At 50.2% G+C, this 19,176-nt stretch overlaps 1 protein-coding gene across 3 annotated transcripts in view; it reads right to left on the bottom strand.

Moving 5' to 3' along the window:
* The window catches only part of LOC505773 (protein kinase cAMP-dependent X-linked catalytic subunit), a 59,814-nt gene that overhangs the window by 6,062 nt on the left and 34,576 nt on the right, over positions 1 to 19,176 (bottom strand). For all 3 annotated transcript variants that reach the window (XM_059884054.1, XM_059884053.1, XM_059884055.1), the window contains 5 exons: positions 11,115 to 11,234; positions 5,956 to 6,051; positions 4,092 to 4,149; positions 2,155 to 2,232; positions 158 to 306 (listed from right to left, as the gene is read on the bottom strand). In XM_059884054.1, the coding sequence (XP_059740037.1) occupies positions 181 to 306; positions 2,155 to 2,232; positions 4,092 to 4,149; positions 5,956 to 6,051; positions 11,115 to 11,234 (478 nt within the window). In that variant the 3' untranslated portion in view covers positions 158 to 180. The remainder of the gene's footprint in view (positions 1 to 157; positions 307 to 2,154; positions 2,233 to 4,091; positions 4,150 to 5,955; positions 6,052 to 11,114; positions 11,235 to 19,176) is intronic.

Here is a 19,176-nt window from a genome sequence, read left to right on the forward strand (position 1 = left end):
GGAGCCTGGAGGGCTACAGTCCACGGGGTCACACAGAGTCAGACACGACGCAGCGACTAACACTTTCACTTTCGTATACTTTCAAGTGATATCATGAATGCATGAAATAAAGGGTGCCTTGATATGTCAAAAATCAATACATAAAATAAAGATATACCTTCCAGGCGGGGAGTCCCGAGCTCAGAAATTCTTGAAGACATCCAGCTCTTTCTGTGACACCGGCGGGGCAGAAGTCCAGTCGTTCTCAGGATAGGCTTCGAAGTTGGAGGTATCGTCCTCACTGCACAGCTTGGGGATAATTGGGGGCTGAGGAACCAGCAGAGATACAGCGCCGTGGTTACAGAGGAACAGTGTTCACCAGTAATCTTACCTTCAGCCACGCTTCAGCTTTCCCGCAATTTGCAGATACTGTGTTTTTTTAATAAATCAAAGCTTTGCAGAAACCTTGCCAGTCTGCACCAGGAAGTTGTTACATTCAGGCAAGCCCAGTTTTATCACACTTTTAACACTGTATTTGTTCTCTTTTTTTTTTTAAATCAAAGCTTTGCAGAAACCTTGGATGGAGCAAGTCTGTATCAGGAAGTTATTACATTCAGGTACGCCTAGTTTTGTTACACTATTCAGATAACTATGTTTTGTTTTGTTTTGTTGATAAATCAAAGCTTTGCAGAAACGTTGCAGGGAGCAAGTCTGCACCAGGAAATTGTTACATTCAGGCACGCCTAGTTTTATTGCAGTTTATAGCTCAGTTGGTAAAGAATCCACCTGCAATCCAGTTCCATTCCTGGGTTGGGAAGAACCCGTGGAGAAAGCATAGGTTATCCACTCTAGTGTTCTTGGGATTCCCTGGTGGCTCACACTGTAAAGAATCTGCCTGCAATGCAGGAGACCTGGGTTCCATCCCTAGGTTGGGAAGATTCCCTGGAGGAGAGCATGGCAACTCACCCCAGTATTCTCGCGTGGAGAATCCCCATGGACAGAGGAGCCTGGTGGGCTGCATCCATGGGACTGCAAAGAGTTGGACACGACGACTCCGTGACTTAAGCGCACACACCGTACATACCCTTTTTTTTGTTGTTTTTTATGTAATCAAAGTTTTGCAGAAACCCTGCACGGAGCAAGTCTGACCCAGGAAGTCGTTCCATTTAGGCATGCCTCAACCAGTCCATTCTGAAGGAGATCAGCCCTGGGATTTCTTTGGAAGGAATGATGCTGAAGCGGAAACTCCAGTACTTTGGCCACCTCATGCAAAGAGTTGACTCATTGGAAAAGACCCTGAAGCTGGGAGGGATTGGGGCAGGAGGAGAAGGGGAGGACAGAGGATGAGATGGCTGGATGGCATCACCAACTCGATGGATGTGCGTCTGAGTGAACTCCAGGAGTTGGTGATGGACAGGGAGGCCTGGCGTGCTGCGATTCATGGGGTCGCGAAGAGTCGGACACGACTGAGCGACTGAACTGAACTGAACATTTAATTACACTTTGTACATACGGTGTTGTTTGCAAGCTGAAGCTTTGCAGAAACTGTACATTGAGCAAATCTATCTGCGTCCTGCCTCCAACGACACCGCCAGACTTCTTGCTCTGTGTCACCTTCTGATAATTCTCACATTTCAAACTTTATGATTATACTTGTTGGGTTGATCTGGGACCACTGATCTTTGATGTAACCACTGACATTGGTATGTTTTGTTTTGTAATTTTTCAATTAAGGTATAGATGTTCTTGAAGACTCTTTGCCACACCATGGACTGCAGCATGCCAGGCTCCTCTGTCCATGGGATTCTCCAGGCGAGAACACTGGAGTGGTTAACCAGTCCCTTCTCCAGGGGAATCTTCCTGACCCAGGGATCGAACCGGGGTGCCTGTATCACAGGTCTCTTTACCTGCTGAGCCACCGGGGAAGCCCGACTCTTCAGCTCAGGTCTTCCCTCTCAACACTGTGAACTTCACTTATTCACGATCTGAACCACTTCATTAGGTACTCATCCTAAGGAACCGAGCCACAGACTCAGAGCCCGAGTCTATGTCTGAATCACTTCATTAGGTACTCATCCTAAGGAACCGAGCCACAGACTCAGAGCCCGCGTCTGTGTTCAGGACAGCTTGCGGCTGCCCCGGGTGCGAGCCGCCAGACTGGACAAACGGCCGTACCTTCAGCTTCCTTTCCGGGACCGCGCCCCAGTCCACGACCCGGAACCATCGGTGCTGTTTGACGTCCTCGGCTCCGTTCTGCAAAAAGGAACAGCCGTCGTCAGCGCAGAGAAGGCCGGCAGGACAGGAAAGTGCGTAGCCCAGAGAAGCTCTGGATGATTCCACACAGAGAGAAACAGTGATTCGCTCTGACTCGAGCCTTTGTCCCCGGACAAACCACCAAGGAAGGCATGGGAGCGGCATTATATGCTTTTGCTCATTATAGGAAGAAATGCAGTCGTGGTGTTCAGGCTTCCCTGGTGGCTCAGGGGTAAAAGAACCTGCCTGCCCAGGCAGGACACGTGGGTTCCATCCCTGGGTCGGGGAAGATCCCCTGCAGGAGGGCATGGCAACCCACTCCAGGGTTCCTGCCTGGAGAATCCCATGGACAGAGGAGCCTGGTGGCCTATACTCCATGGGGTTGCAGAGGGTCGGACACGACTCAGTGCCTAAATACCAAAAGCCTGCTGTTGATGTGTATACTGCTCTGCACCACAAAGACCAAAGGGTGATTATGGTTCAGGCCCTCCCCACATACAGTGGTATTTTCACCTTGACAATTTCCTGCAGCTGAAGCTTTCCTCATTGTGTGTGTGTGTGAGTGTGTTAGTCGCTCAGTCATGCCCAACTCTTTGCGACCCTATGCACTGTAGCCCCGCCAGGCTCTTCTGTCCATGGGGACTGTCCAGGCAAGAATACTGCAATGGGTTGCCATTTCCTTCTCCAGGGGGTCTGCCCGACCTAGGGATAGAACCCGGATCTCCTGCATTGCAGGCAGGAAGCTTTACCACCTGAGCCACTTTTACAAACGCATAAAAGGAGGTTCACAAAATGATGTCATTTGCTCACTGTGGGCCAGAGATTAAGTCACGTGACTACGATGCAACTCGAGGATGTCACACTTGAGACGTGGGTTTTGCTTTTTTTTAAAGACTTGGCAGCGAGTGGGATTTTAATTCCCCAAGCCGGGGTAAGAACCGAGTCGCCTGCAGTGGAAGCCTGGCCTCTTAAGCACTGGGCCACCAGGGAAGTCGGAAACTTCAGAGAAGTGGTAGCTACAGGTTACTGGTTCTTTTGGAAGGAACGAACCTGTTATTTAAAACTGTGGTGACGAGTTCATCATTTTGCAAACATATCGCAAGCCATCGACTGTCGGATTCAAAGGAGTAAACTGCATGGCGTGTGAATGACGAGAGGGAGGTTCAGGGGGAGGGGACATGGGTATCCCTATGGTGGATTCGGGCTGATTCGTGGCAGAAACCAACATAATATCGTAAAGCAATTATCCATCAATGAAAATCTTAAAAAATATTCAGAAACAAAAAAAAATATGTAAGTAAATAAAGAAAGCGACGATTAGTTAACTTATAGATCGCTGCTGAGTCACTGACTTCTTTGGAGAGACGAGGAGACTCGACTCTGGGTGAATCAAATCTGAAGTTTGGCCAATGAAACGGTAAGACTGTTCTGCCATTGTTGACACGTCTGAAGTCAGATGAGAGGCATTTAAAGTGAGTACAACTTAATGCGTGCCGAGACACTCAGCCGTGCCCGACTCTGCAACCCCTGTGGACTGTAGCCCTCCAGGCTCCTCTGTCCAGGGGGATTCTCCAGGCAAGAACACTGGAGTGGGTTGCCTTTCCCTTCTCCAGGGGATCTTCCCAACCCAGCGACTGAATTGAGGTCTCCCACATTGCAGGCGGATTCTTTACCAGCTGAGCCACCAGGGAAGCCCAAGAACACTGGAGCGGGTTGCCATGCCCTCCTCCAGGGGATCTTCCGGACCCAGGGATCAAACTCCAGTCTCTTATGTCCCCTGCACTGGCGGGCGGGCTTTTTACCACGAACCTCACGTGGGAAGCCGCTACCGTTCCACACACAGGGATACAAACACTCACCTTCATATTTCCCAGCCTCCTTGTTCTGTCGGTAACAAGCAGTTTCCTGATGAGGTCTCTGTTTGGGCCGGGGGTGGGGCAAAGAGACAGAAACACAGACATGTTGATATGGACCCACGCAAACACAGCAGGTCAACAGCAATAAAACCCACACCACGCGACAAGGACACCCGCCCCGTGGTTCAGTCTTCACGACGACTGAGCGTCTTCTAGCCTTTCTCACCACTGTTGAGTGCTAAGTCACTCCAGTCCTGTCTGACTCTCTTCGACCCCATGGACTGCAGCCCGCCGGGCTCCTCCGTCCATAGGATTCTCCAGGCAAGAATACTGGAGTGGGTTGCCCTCCTCCGGGGGAATCTTCCCCGACCCAAAGATGGAACCTGCGTGTCTTATGTCTCCTGAATTGGCAGGCGGGTTCTTCACAACTAGCTTCACCTGGGAAGGCCCTTTCTCACCATTATCTGTTCCTAAATAACCTAAACAATTTACGCGATGCAGAGTTGCAACCCAGCTAAGGCGCAGAGGTTGGTCAGATCATCGTAGAGATGAACAGCCTTTGAACATCAACAGGAGAAACCCTGTCTGCCCTGGGGATGTCTGACCTTCATTTCAAATACACCAGCCAGGCCAACCCCAGCCAACTACACTATGTGTGATTCTATCAAAATCAGTCATCACACTTGGCACGGTGGGTCTGCTTATCTGTGGGATTCTTGTCTGGACTCCTTGCCTTCCCGGAAGCAAGGCAAGTATTTTTGTGTGTGCTGGGTCACTGAGATTTCCCTTCTAAATAGCAGACGGTATCAGAATACTGACTCACTGGACATCAACCCTGAATATTCATCAGAAGGACGGATGCTGAAGCTCCAAGACTTTGACCACCTGATGCAAAGAATTGACTCATTAGAAAAGACCCCGATGCTGGGAAAGATTGAAGGTGGGAGGAGAAGGGGACGACAGAGGATGAGATGGTTGGATGGCATCACCGACTCGACGCACATGAGTTTGAGTAAGCTCTGGGAGATGGTGATGGACAGGGAAGCCTGGCATGTTGCAGTCCAGGGGGTCGCAAAGAGTCAGACATGACTGAGCGACTGAACAACAATAAAAAAATCACAACACAGAAAGAGAGAGAAGCCTGCATTCACACAGCAGAGGAGGACTCGACACAACTGCGTCAAAGCATGTTTCAAGAAATCATTTCCTTTTATTTCCCACTTAAAAATTTTATTTAAGTAACATAATCGCTCACAGTACTTACACATTATACAAGGGCTTCCCCAGTGGCTCAGCAGTATAGAATCTGCTTGCCAACGCAGGAGATGCAGGAGATCCTGGTTTGATCCCTGGGTCGGGAAGACCCCCTGGAGGAGGGCATGGCAACCCACTCCAGTATTCTCGCCTGGAGAATCCCACGGACAGAGGAGCCTGGCGGGCTACAGTCCATGGGGTCGCCGAGAGTCAGACACAATTGCAGCGACTTAGCATGCAAAGTCATCGATGCCCACACCACCCACCAAACTAGCTGGGAAGAACAAGGGCCTTCTTCTCGAATAACAAAGCTGCTTCCTTATTCAATATGATCACAAACAGCCTTTATTCACTGATGATAAATACACCACTATCTCAAAAGATGTAAAATACGGCTGCAAGTCACAAAGAGGTGAAGTGTCATCCCAGCAGTCATGAAAAGCTTTCCCCTTTTTGAGGGGACAAGATGACCCAGCCAAAGAGCATCAGCTCAGCTCAGCTCAGAGGAACAAACCAGGATGGGACCCAGCTGGGCAGGACGCCTGCACTTGGGGGTTTGCCACGGGCTTTAGAAATAGACACCTCCGATGACCAGAGAAGACAGCTGACTTACTTGACACTGAACTCCAGGTGTCTGGGGAAGTCTATCTTGCCAGCAAGAATCTTCTGATAGATGCCAAAGGCGTTGTCATCGAAAAACGGAGGAAACCTGTTAGAAAGATAAACACGTCTATTTTTAGTGGCCAGTGTAGGGGAAAAAAAAAAAACCACCCCCAGGCTTTATAAGGATGGCTTCCTTCCGCCTGCCATGGGCAGAAGAGAATTTTATTTTGCGGAGTGCGCTTTCTCCTCTCACCCTGGAGTCACGGATGACTCAGGACCAGCTATGGAAGCACGGTTCCAAGAAGCCAAGCATCAAGCACTTTGTCCCAACTACAGAGGACGGGCAAGTCTTTCTAGGCCATGACCACGAGGCTATGTGACTAGCTAGACAACACACAGCCACTTGTGTGTTGTCTAATCTGAGTCGTGCCCCACCCCCAGTCTCTGAGTCTTTGTGACCCCATGGACTGTAGCCCCACCAGGCTCCTCTGTCCATGGGATCCTCCAAGGCCCGAATACCGGAGTGTGTTGCCATTTCCTCCTCCAGGGGAATCTTTCCAAACCCCGGGATCCAACCTGCGTCTCCTATCTTGGCTGGCAAGTTCTTCACCCCTGAGAGCACCTGAGAAGCCCATTATGGTCTCAGAACTACAACTAACCCGGCCAGCTGAACTTCTAGAGTAACCAGCTTCCATGGATCGTGAACCTACCGCGGCCAAGAGACACCCAGCCGTTGGCGAGTGTGAACGCCTTGGAGTGAATAAACCCCGAGTCGGCCCTCCGCCCCTGAGCCAGAAGCCAGTTCCAACAGCAGCCGGGGGTTCGTATCCCTGCCTTGGGCGGTGGCTGTGAATGAGGTTACGCGCGGGACGGTTTCCATTCAGAAACGGGCCCGGGAGAAAACGCATCATACATTCCTCCACGGGCTCCCGGAGAACACGGCATACGGAGCCCCGAGGAAGCTGGCGTGAGACGCCGCCGTCACGGGAAAGGTATGCCAGCAGTGGCTTTAACGAGCGGAAAAAAGTCATCACGAGGCAGCGCTCACAGATGGAGCCCGAGAGAAAAACCAGACGGAGCGCGCATCCGAGACGTCGGAGTGCGGAAAGCGGCCAAAGACGGCGCCCGGATCTCACGTCTGTGTTAACCGCTCAGTCGTGTCCGACTCTTTGCCACCCCATGGACTATATATACAGTCCGCTATATATACAGTCCACGGGATTCCCCAGGCCAAGAATACTGGCGTGGGCAGCCTTTCCCTTCTCTAGGGGAATCTTCCCAACCCAGGCATCAAACCCAGGTCTCCCTCATTGCAGGCGGATTCTTTACCAACTGACCAATAGGGAAGCCCGCCCAGATTTGAAAGTTATCTTCAAGTGTCTATCTTTAATTCAATGGAAACCGTCGAATAATTTATTTATTGGCCGCATGGAACAGGATATGGGGTATTCCTTCCCTGACCAGGGACAGAAGGCACATTGCTCTCAGTGGAAGCTCAGAGTCTTAACCACTGGACTTCCAGGGAAGCCTCCCTCCTTCTAAGCCTTTTTTTTTTTTTCTTTATTTGACTAATTTAACTGAAGGATGACCAACCTAGACAGCATGTTAAAAAGCAGAGGCATTACTTTGCCAACAAAGGTCCATCTAGTCAACGCTATGGTTTTTCCAGTAGTCATGTATGGATGTGAGAGTTGGACTATAAAGAAAGCTGAGCGCTGAAGAATTGATGCTTTTGAACTGTGGTGTTGGAGAAGACTCTTGAGAGTCCCTTGGACTGCAAGGAGATCCAACCAGTCCATCCTAAAGGAAATCAGTCCTGAATAACTGGAAGGACTGATGCTGAAGCTGAAACTCCAATCCTTTGGCCACCTGATGCGAAGAACTGACTCACTGGAACAGACCCTGATGCTGGGAAAGATTGAGGGCAGGAGGAGAAGGGGATGACAGAGGATTAGATGGTTGGATGGCATCACCAACTTGATGGGCATGAGTTTGAGCAAGCTCCAGGAGTCAGTGATGGACAGGGAAGCCTGGTGTGCTGCAGTCCACGGGGTCACAAAGTGTCGGATACCACTGAGCATCTGAACTGGAGGATAATTACTTGACAATATGGCGACGGTCTTAATAAAACAGGTAGTGAGTGCCATTCACGCATGTGGGCACGACTTGCATCTTGACATCAGCCGTGGTGAGCTGTAGACAGAAGGGATCACCTGTACTGCCCCACGAAGGCCAGCTCAAGAATGTCATCTTAGAAAATGCATGGCCGGGAACTTTTATGGCGGTCCAGTGGTTGAGAATCCGCCTTACAACACGGACGGCGCCAGTTCCATCTCTGGTCGAGGAACTAAGGCCCTGGAGCAAGTGAGCCCAATGTGCTGGATCCACGGAGTCCAAGCTACATAACCAGACTGTCTGCAGGCCGCCGTGAAAGAGCTGGCAGGCTACAACCGACAACCAACCCCCAACTCAGCCAAAGAAGTGTTCTTTTTAAAAAATGCACATCAGGGCCTCCCCCGGTGGGTCAGTGGTAGACAATCCGCCTGCCAATGCAGGAGACACGGGTTCAGTCCCTGACCCGGGAAGATCCCACATGCCTCAGAGTATCTAACCCGTGCCCACCCGCCACAAAATACATATATATGCCAATTTTGCAATTTTTTTTTCCCCCCATCACCTATCCGTGATCTTTTTTTTATAGACATCTTTGACCTACCTCAATGTTCCTGGTGGCTAAGAAGGTAAAGAATCTGCCTGTCAATGCAGAAGACCCGGGTTTGAACCCTGGGTCAGGAAGATCCCCTGCAGAAGGGCATGGCAACCCACTCCAGAATTCTTGCCTGGAGAATCCTGTGGACAGAGGAGCCTTGCAGGCTGCGGTCCATGGGGTCGCAGACTCAGACACGACTGAAGGTATAACAGATAGCACACATCCTATTACGATACTCCCAGGATCAGTTCAGTTCAGTTGCTCAGTCGTGTCCGACCACTGGGATACAGTGTATTAAAATAATAGACTTCTAATAATCATCTTTACATAATAACTGCAATAATCATTCTAATATATCCTATATTGTATTCTAATTCTACTCTCTTGTATTTTAATAATTTCTATTGTAGTATATTTGAATACACTATAGAATATGTAGGTTCCCACAGTAAAAGAACATAGCTGCTCAGTCGTGTCCTTCGCTTTCTGACCCGGTGGACTGCAACCTGCCAGGCTGCTCTGTCCATGGGATTCTCCAGGCAAGAACACTGGAGTGGGTCGGCATGCCTTCCTCCGGGGGATCTTCCCGACCCAGGGATCCAACCCAGGTCTCCTGCATTGCAAGCGGATTCTTTACTGTCTGAGCCACCAGGGAAGCCCCATATGTCCTAATAATATGCCATTATCTTCCAACGACATATCTTCCAATCGTATACTATATTGCAGCGTTATCTCTGCTACATTATTCCATATTCTTGTATTCCGTGAAATTACATTTTTTCCCCCCGTAATAATACAGACAAAAAAAAAAAACAGAAGACACAGGAAGTCCATTCTAGCAAAACGTCTTACGGGCAGCGGGATTCAATTCTCGGGCAATGCTACCCTCTGCTGGTCAGAAACGCTCAGGAAGGAACACAGCCACCCGTGGCTGGGACATGTTTGGAGCACTGATCAAACACAGGCGCAGAAACATGCACACTTCTTGCATTTCTTTTTACATCTTGCATTTCTGATACCGTAGGGAATGCATTTCAGTCTTGTGTTTCTGACCGGGAATTCCTGGGCTGGGATGCACGGGAAGGGATTTTTTTTTTTTTTTTTTGGTCTATGGGATTGACTACAGAGGGCAAAGAGACAGAGAGAACAGAAGAAGGGCAAGGGGACGGGGGAGGGGCAGGTGGGGGTGGGGAGGAGTCCTGGGCGGACACCGCTACCCCTCCCCTGCCTGCCGGCCAAGCACAGCACCCAACAGAAGAGCCCTGTGAGCACAGGACGGCCAGGAAGCAGCGGGTCCACGGACGGCTACGGGGAGGACGCTTGCTGTCTGCCCAGTGTGGGGAAACCTGGTGTGCGTGCGTGCTCAGTCATATCCGACTCTTTTGCGACCCTGTGGACTGTAGCCCACCAGGCTCCCCTGTCCGTGGGATTCTCCAGGCGAGGACACTGGAGTGGGCTGCCATTCCCCTTCTTCAGGGGAATCTTCCCGACCCAGGGACCGAACCCGCCTCTTTCCGCTCCTGCATTGCAGACAGATTCTTTACCGCCGCACGGAATTCCTAGCAACACCTCACGAAAATGCCAGACTTGAGTAGTTAATCATGCTGATACAGGGTGCATCTCTCTGGAATCTGGACCGGGGAGGTAAATGGAATTCCAAACATTCCCAGGCACGTCTGGGGTTTTCAGGAAAGAACGCACTCTTTCATTTCTGTAGCGCTGTTCCTTCCAAATGTCCAAAAGAGCATTTCTTTATCCAACATGCCCGCTACCCAGCTCGGGGTTCCCTGGTGGCTCAGATGGCAAAGAATTTGCCTGCAATGCAGGAGACTGGGTTCCACCCCTGGGTCGGGAAAATCCCCTAGGGGAGGGCATGGCAACCCACTCCAGTATTCTTGTCTGGGACAACTCCACGGACACAGAAGCCTGGTAGGCTACAGTCCACGGGGTCGCAAAGAGTTGGACACGTCTCAATCACTAACATATACACCCAGCTCTGGGAATCAGTCCGGAGTGATCGGTGTGTGATGAATCGTATATTCTTGGCAGACAGGGACACTCAGAGACAAAAGATCTCAAGAGACACACCCTGCTGGTCCTCCAAGCTCCTGCTGTTTCTTCTTTTGAAAGCAAGCCGAATGGTCAGTTCATACCATCATCACCCACAGTGGGAAACTTTCGAAGACTCCACTCCAAGTATGTCCATCCCCTGACAATCCCTGCACCAAATCCTGGGGGCTGCGCACCCTGGGGAACTGTGGGAGACCCCACTCCAAGCATGTCCATCCCGACCCCCCGCACCAAATCCTGGGGGCTGCGCACCCTGAGAACTGTGGGAGACCCCACTCCAAGCGTGTGCATCCCTGACCCCCTGCACCAAATCCTAGGGGCTGAGCACCCCAGAGCAAGCGAACAGGACAGGGAGCTGCAGGCATCTTCCTCACAGAAGCGGTACTCACCCTGAGAGCATCTCGAATATCAGGATGCCAAGTGCCCACCAGTCCACCGCTCGGCCGTGGCCCTTGCTCTGAATGACCTCAGGGGCCAGGTACTCGGGGGTCCCGCAGAGGGTCCACGTCCTGTGGGAAGAAAAGAAGGAGGTGGGGTCCACAGAACTCAGCTGTCATTGGCCGATGCATGCGCCTCAGGAGCGGGGAGGCTACATCACTGAATTAATCTACGTGGAGCCTTAGACCCCAACCCCATAGATAAACACGGCGATGCTGTCCTCTGTGATGCTGCTCCTTTTATAGACACTTTTTTTTCAATTTAAGGTTTTTAACTTTTACTCCGTATTAGCATATAGCCGACGAACGATGTTATGATGGTTTCAGGAGGACACCGAAGGACTCAGCCACGCATACACATGTACCCATTCTCCTTAACCCTAACCCTCCACCCAGGCTGCCACGCGACACTGAGCAGAGTTCCCTGTGCTGTCCAGCAGGTCCTTGCTGGTTCTCCATGTTAAATACAGCAGTGTGTCCATGTCCAGCCCAAACTCCCAAACTATCCCTTCCCCCATGCTTCCCCCTGGGAAACATAAGCTTATTACAGAGTACTGAGCAGAGTTCCCTGTGCTGGACAGCTGGTCCTTGTCTTTATCCTACCCCATACATAAAGACAATAACCTTGTCTCCCCTGAGTTTCTTCCTTTTATGACCATGACGAAATGATGAAAGTCACTCAGTCACGTCCAATTCTTTGCAACCCCATGGACTGTGGCCCACCAGGCTCCTCTGGGATTCTCCGAGTAAGGATTCTTGGAGTAATTCTTCTCCAAGTAAGATTCTCTAAGTAAGAATACCAGAGCGGGTTGCCATTTCCTCCTCCAGGGGATCTTCCTGACCCAGGGATCGAACCTGAGTCTCCTGCATGGCAGCTAGATTCTTTACAGTCTGAGCCACCAGGGAAGCCCTGCTGCCTTTTATAAACACCAATTAAGCAAAACAGACTCGAAGTAACAGTCCCGTTACCACGGCTGTGTGTTGTTCTTGGTGTTTCTCTTCGCTGCTCAGAAGCAAAACCCCCACAGTCCTGTTTTCCAATAAAACATTATGAAAACAGATTCAAGCCACTGACTCGTGAAGCCCGCTGTACCTGGGAGCGACTATCAGGAACCCATATGTCTGCTTTATAAATAAATGAACTGGTTCTCTTCTCCCAGAGGAAAAGCAAAACATCAGTGAAACATCTTTTCTGCCGTCTCTGCAAAAGGTCTGAAGTGTGTGCTGAGCTTTTGTGGGTTCACTGACACGTTAGTGTCAGCAGCGGCATTTAGACTCTTGAGGTTGAGGGGCTCTGGGATGTCTGGGGTAGAAACAGGGCTGAGAACTTTGGAACGGATTTTCTCCCCCAGATGAGCTGAGACCTGCAAAAAGTTAGCTTTTGGCCCCACCTAGAGGACAGCCAGGAAAAGACCCTGATGCTGGCAAAGACTGAAGGCAGGAGAAGGGGGCGACAGAGGATGAGATGCTTGGACGGCATCACCGACTCGATGGACATGACTTTGAGCAAGCTCTGGGGGTTGGTGATGGACAGGGAGGCCTGGCGTGCTGCAGTCCATGGGGTCGCAAAGAGTCGAACGTGACTGAGCGAGTGAACGACAACAGCACATCAGGCTGAAAGCCGGAGATCCAACCAGCAAAGACGGACCCAGCAGAGAAACTGTCTCCCCTTAAGTCTGCTGCAGCAGCAGGCAATTAAAAAAAAAACCACTATCACCACCTCATTGCTTTGGCTCACGAAATTCTTTAGTTCTGCTGGCCGATCCCGTCAGAGGTGGGTTTCCAGCCTGGGGGCACATCCAAGGTTGCCTGAATACGGCTGGAAGCCTGGGCCTCAGCTGTGAGGTCCAGACCAGCTGGAGGCGGTAGCAGGTAACTATACCCTTTGCCAGGGGTGGTTTCTCCGCTTACGCGTGGAAAGTTGAGTCTGTCTGGCTGCAACCTCAGGTGAGGGGCCCACACATCAAAGGCTGTATGACTTAGCAGTTTTCCAAGAAGACTCAGGTAGCCTGACACCTTTTTCTTTTTTTAGCTCTACCAGTTTATTGCTACCAACCCATCTCCCTCCAACCTCAGGCACGCGTGCTCAGTCATGTAACCCCACGGACTGCAGGCCACCAGGCTCCTGTGTCCATGGGCCTTTCCAGGCAAGAACACTGGAGTGGGTTGCCATGTCCTTCTCCATATCTTTTTGAAGCAAAAGCTTTTTCCAAAAAGACTCCACGCTTCTTGGGAGCTAGAGAGGCATGAATTGCTAGAAAGAGCTTCAGAATAGAGCAAACCTTCTTAAAACTTTACATCTCAAAGCGGAATTGCAGTTCCGTGAAATGTTGCAACAGAATTTCCATAAGCCCCGGAAATGTCAGTCCTCACTTAATATCCCCAAAGAAAACTGAAAGCTGGGAGCTGAACAGACTTGTGTACACCCCCGTTCGTAGCAGACAGTTACTGAAAAGCGGGAACAGTTGTCTTCTTCTTTTAAGAGAATTCTCTTTATACTTAAAAAATTTTCCTAATCCTCTTGGGCAGAGACGTACATTGTTAGAAACAAGCTTCTGATTGCAGGAAATATGGAAAGACACAGACAGACAGCTATCAATGCTGGTGGGAAAGTGCTGGTCCTGGCTGTGAATCATCAATGCTCTGGTGTTCTCTTTTTCACTCACTCAGCTCATGGAGAGAAGGCAAGGGGATATCCACCGGTGTTACTTTTCTCAGTGTTATCATTTCCACTAAGACATGGGGCTTCCTGGGTGGCTCAGACAGTAAAGAATCCGCCTGCAGTGCGGAAGACCCGGGTTCAATCCCTGGGTCAGGAAGATCCCCTGGAGGAGGGCATGGCAACCCACTCCAGTATTCCTGCCTGGAGAATCCCCATGAACAGAGGAGCCTGGCGGGGCTACAGTCCATGGGGTTGCAAAGAGTCGGACACGACTGAGCGACTAACACTTTCAGCGAGTAGGAGAGAGAAGTTGGTCTGTAAAACAGACGTCCAGCTGGTGGTACATTCATATTCCCAAGTGCCCACCATGGCATCCATATTCGGTTCAGCTGGGTTCCACCCAAAAGTCCTAACAAAAGGCTGAATGTGATCTTTCTTGGAACAGGGTCTTGCAAGATGTAATCAAGAGAAGACTGGGACTAACCCAGTGACTCCTGTCCCTGTAAGAACAGGGAGGCGGACAGAGATTTCTCTTTACCACGGGAGGACATGGTGCGAATGAGCTGGGAAGAGACGGTCATCAGGAAGTCAGGTCAGTCAGCAGACTGATCGTGGACTTCCAGAACCGGGGAGGGTAATAAACGGCTCACAGGGTCACACGTCCTGTGGGTCTAAGACCGCACTGCCATGACGTCACCTGACCTTAATTTCCCTTGCAACAAGACTATCTCCAAACAAAGTCACAACTGGGGGTAGAGCTTTAAGACATGGATTCTGGAGGAACATAAATGCAGTCCACAGCAAAGGAGGGTGATCACGATGCTGGTGATGATGGTGGTGGTGATAAAGATATGGTGATGGTGGTGATGTTAATGGTGCTGGTAATGGTGGTGGTAATAATGATATGATGGTGGTGATACTGATATGATGGTGATGTTGATGATGGTGGTGCTGTTCATGGTGATAACGATATAGGGATGGTGGTGACGTTAATGATGGCGGTGACGATAATGACGGCCGTGATGTTGATGGTGATGATGGTGCTGATGCCGATGACGCTGGAAGTGGTGATGAAAGCGAAGGTGACCATTGTGGAGACGACGTTGGTGCCGTGAGAGTGGACGGGATAAACTCAGAAGCACTGACTCTCTACTCGACATTCACTACCTGATCAGACTGTTTTTAGGAAACATTTTCCAATGAGCAGATCCAGCCATCCTTACCTGTCACCCCACAGGGTAGGAACAGCTCTCATTTCACAGATGAGATGAGCAACGCAAGGAACACAGGAGTGACCACAGCCTACGACACACTCAACCCGACCCTCTAGAAACGGGCAAACACACGAGTCCTACGCAGACAAGCAGTCCCCACAGCAAGCCTTCACTCCTCAGGCCCCTCCGAGGCGCTTCCACCAACAGAGCCTCTTGGTAAGGGAAATAAACTTAACCTGAAACTCATAAAGCACTCTCGCTTGGCAACCGTGGGAACACGGGCAGACCGTCTCACCTCTCAGAACCACAGATTTCTCAGCTGAGAACTGGTGCTGGTCGGGCAAACTAATCACCCAGCGAATCTGTGAAGCATTTTACTGACCGTTTGTTGCAATCAGGCTTCCAAACAAAATGACTTTGGGAAAAAAAAAAAGAAGACTTTCATGTTGATGTGTGGTAGACATCAACACAATACTGGAGAGCCATTATCCTTCAACTAAAAATAAATAAATTTAAAACAATGAAATTCTGTAAAGCAATTATCCTTCAGTTAAAAAATAAATCATGGAGAAGGAAATGGCCACCCACTCCAGTATTCTTAGCTGGAAAAGTCCATGGACAGAGGAGCCTGGCGGGCTGCAGCCCATGGGGTTACATGACTGAGCACGCATGCATGAGGGTTCAGGGAGATGGGTGGGGAGCAACAGACTGGTATAAGCAAAAATAAATAAATAAATACATTGTTACAAAATTAATTAACTAATTAAAAAACAAAAAGCTGGCCTCCCCTGGAAGTTCAGAGATTGGGACTCCACCGCTGGGGTGGTCACACGTTCTCATCACCCCTGCTTCCTTGCTTTGTCCGGGACTCCACCGCTGGGGTGGTCACAGGTTCTCATCACCCCTGCCTCCTTGCTTTGTCCCCTGGGTCCCATCCCTGGTCCAGGAAGACTGCACATTACACAGGGCAGTGAAAAGCCCACGTGCCCCCGTGAGCGAGCCTGCTCTAGAGCCCGTCCTCCGCAACGGGAGAAGCCACTGCAGTGAGAAGCCCGCGGATCACAGCCGGAGAGGGGCCCCCTGCTCGCCACGACTAGAGAAAAGCCTGTGTGCTCTGCTCAGTCGCTCAGTCGTCTCTGACTCTTTGTGACCCCATGGACGATAGCCTGCCAGGCTCCTCTGTCCATGGCGATTCTCCAGGAAAGAACACTGGAGTGGGTTTCCATGCCCTCCTCCAGGGGACCCGCCTGATCCAGACATGGAACCCAGGTCTCCCAAATCGCAGGCAGATTCTTTACCATCTGAGCCACCAGGGAAGCCCAACAACACTGGACTGGGTAGCCTCTCCCTTCTCCAGGGGAAGTTCCTGACCCAGGAATTGAACCGGGGTCTCCTCCATTGCAGGCAGATTCTTTACCAGCTGAGCCACCTAAGTACAGCAATGAAGACCCAGTACAGCTTAGAACAATTTTTTTTTTTTTTTTTTAAAAAGGGTGGACTTTATACCCAACACTGCCAATAGGTGGCAGCACCGCTATCATCGACTAAAACCGAGGTTTAAAGCTACCTGTACTCTTTGGGACAGCGGAGCCTGGTGGGCTGCCGGCTATGGGGTCGCACAGAGTCAGACATGACTGAAGCGACTTAGCAGCAGCAGCAGCAGTCTTTCTACATAAACTGAAAGTCACTCAGTTGTGTCCAACACTTTGTGACCCCACAGACTATACGGTCCATGCAATGCTCCAGGCCAGAATACTGGAGTGGGGAGCCTTTCCCTTCTCCAGGGAATCTTCCCAACCCAGGGATAGAACCCAGGTCTCCTGCACTCAGGCAGATTCTTTTCCAGCTAAGATACAAAGTACCCCATTTTATTCTTAGCCATGTAAGTGATGAAATTCTACAGGGGAAAAGGATACTGACTTTAACCGCATCAGAGAACGTAATCCCAGGATGGCCCCTGTCTAAAAGCCATCAGACATGAACTATTTAATGTTAAGTCAGTTCAGTTCAGCTGCTCAGTCGTGTCCGACTCTTTGCGACCCCATGAATCGCAGCACGCCAGGCCTCCCTTGTCCATCGATAACTCCCGGAGTTCACTCAGACTCATGTCCATTGAGTCGGTGATGCCATCCAACCATCTCATCCTCTGTCGTCCCCTTCTCCTCCTGCCCCCAATCCTTCCCAGCATCAGAGTCTTTTCCAATGAGTCAGCTCTTTGCATTAGGTGGCCAAAGGATTGGAGTTTCAGCTTTAGCATCAGTCCTTCCAATGAATACCCGGGACTGATTTCCAATGACTATTCAGGATTGATTTCCTCGAGGACTGACTTCCTTGAATGTAAAGCTGCTCCCCAATTGTTTGCCACAAACAGATGTTTCTGCAGCGTGAGGAACAGGACCCATGTGAACAAACCCCAGCTCGCCACAGGAATGGACACCATGGGCATGTGTTCCAGATCTAGCTTCTGATACGGGAGTCATCAGTTGCCCTTTCACTGCACAGAGTGAAATTCTAACCCGTTTTAATTTGAATTTAAATGTAACAACCCACACTCAATGCACGGACTGAAAAATGCACGTGAATCTGCTTTCTCTCCAACTGTTTCAAGCGTCATGGCCAATATACACACATTTAGTGTTTCATATGGGAAATCAGTTCCCTCCTTAAAGACTCAACAAAAGAGAAATGGTGTTTGGAATTTCAAAACCTGAGTACCAAAGATTCACGGAGGACTTCCCTGGAGGTCCAGTGGTTCAGACTCCACACTTCCAAAGCAAGGGAGCATGCAGGTTCCATCCTTGACTGGAGAACTAACATCCCACACGCCGTGTGGTGCGGACAAAAAGTATTCATGGAGAGTCTGTCAACGCTGATATGGACACTATGTTGAAATGGTCCCATCTGGGACATCCTAAATTAAATCAAGTTCTGAATGCAATCATTTATGCCTGGTTTGACTTTTTGAAACGAGGCTTGTTAAAAACATGAAATAATACAGATCTGTGCTGAATTTGTTTTGGACAGCAATGCTCTCGAGAGCAACGTTAGGAAGTTAAATTAGTAAAATCGTGCAGAGGAAGGGAACACACATCTTTGTCCTGGGAAATATGGTACTGTATGCTCCTCTGTGTGCTAAGGTGGGACCGACTCTTCGTGACCCCAGGCGGTGTCAGAAGGACTGGGCCCTGGGGCTGTCTGTAAGATTGTACTGGGCTTGTGGGGGCAAAATCACACACCTGTACCTCTTAAAAGTTCATCATCCTTATTACAGACAATAGCCAAGGCATGGAGACAACCTCACTGTCCACCAGCAGAGGAAAGGATAAAGGAGATGGAGTACAGATGAGATGGAATATTACTCAGCCATGAAAAAGAATGAAGGCATGCCATTTGCAGCAACATGGATGCCCCTACAGACGGGCACATGACGTGAAGTCCGTCAGACAGAGACAAAAGCTACACAATGTCAGTTATAAGGGAGAGTGTTAGTTGCTCAGTCACGGCTAACTCTCTGCCATGAATTGTAGTCTGCCAGGCTACTCTGTCCATGGGATTCTCCAGGCAAGCATAGTGGAGTAGGTTGCCATTCCATTCTCCAGGGGATCTTCCCGACTCATGGATCGACCCTGTGTCTCCTGCTTGGCAGGCAGAATCTCTACCACGGAGCCACCGTGGAAACCCCGTGTATATCTACATGTATATTGCTGTGTGTGCGTGCTCAGTCGTGTGCAACTCTTTGTGACCCCATGGACTATAGCCCTCCAGGCTCCCCTGTCCATGGAATTCACCAGGCAAGAACACTGGAGTAGGTAGCATTTCCCTTCTCCAGGGGATCTTGCGGACCCAGGTCTCCCGCATTGGAGACAGATTTTTTATTGTCTGAGCCACCAGGGAAGCCCAAGAATACTGGAGTGGGCAGCCTTTCCTTTCTCCATGGGGTCTTCCTGATACAGGGATCGAACCCAGGTCTCCCACATTGCAGGTGGATTCTTTACTATCTGAGCCACTAGGAAAGCACAAGAATACTAGAGTGGGTAGCCTTTCCCTTCTCCAGCGGATCTTCCTGACCCAGGGATCGAACCGAGGTCTCCCACATTATAGGCAGATTCTTTACTGTCTCAGCCACCAGGGAAGCCAC

Source organism: Bos taurus, chromosome Y (genome assembly GCF_002263795.3).
Source record: "Bos taurus isolate L1 Dominette 01449 registration number 42190680 breed Hereford chromosome Y, ARS-UCD2.0, whole genome shotgun sequence".
Lineage (NCBI taxonomy): Eukaryota > Metazoa > Chordata > Mammalia > Artiodactyla > Bovidae > Bos > Bos taurus.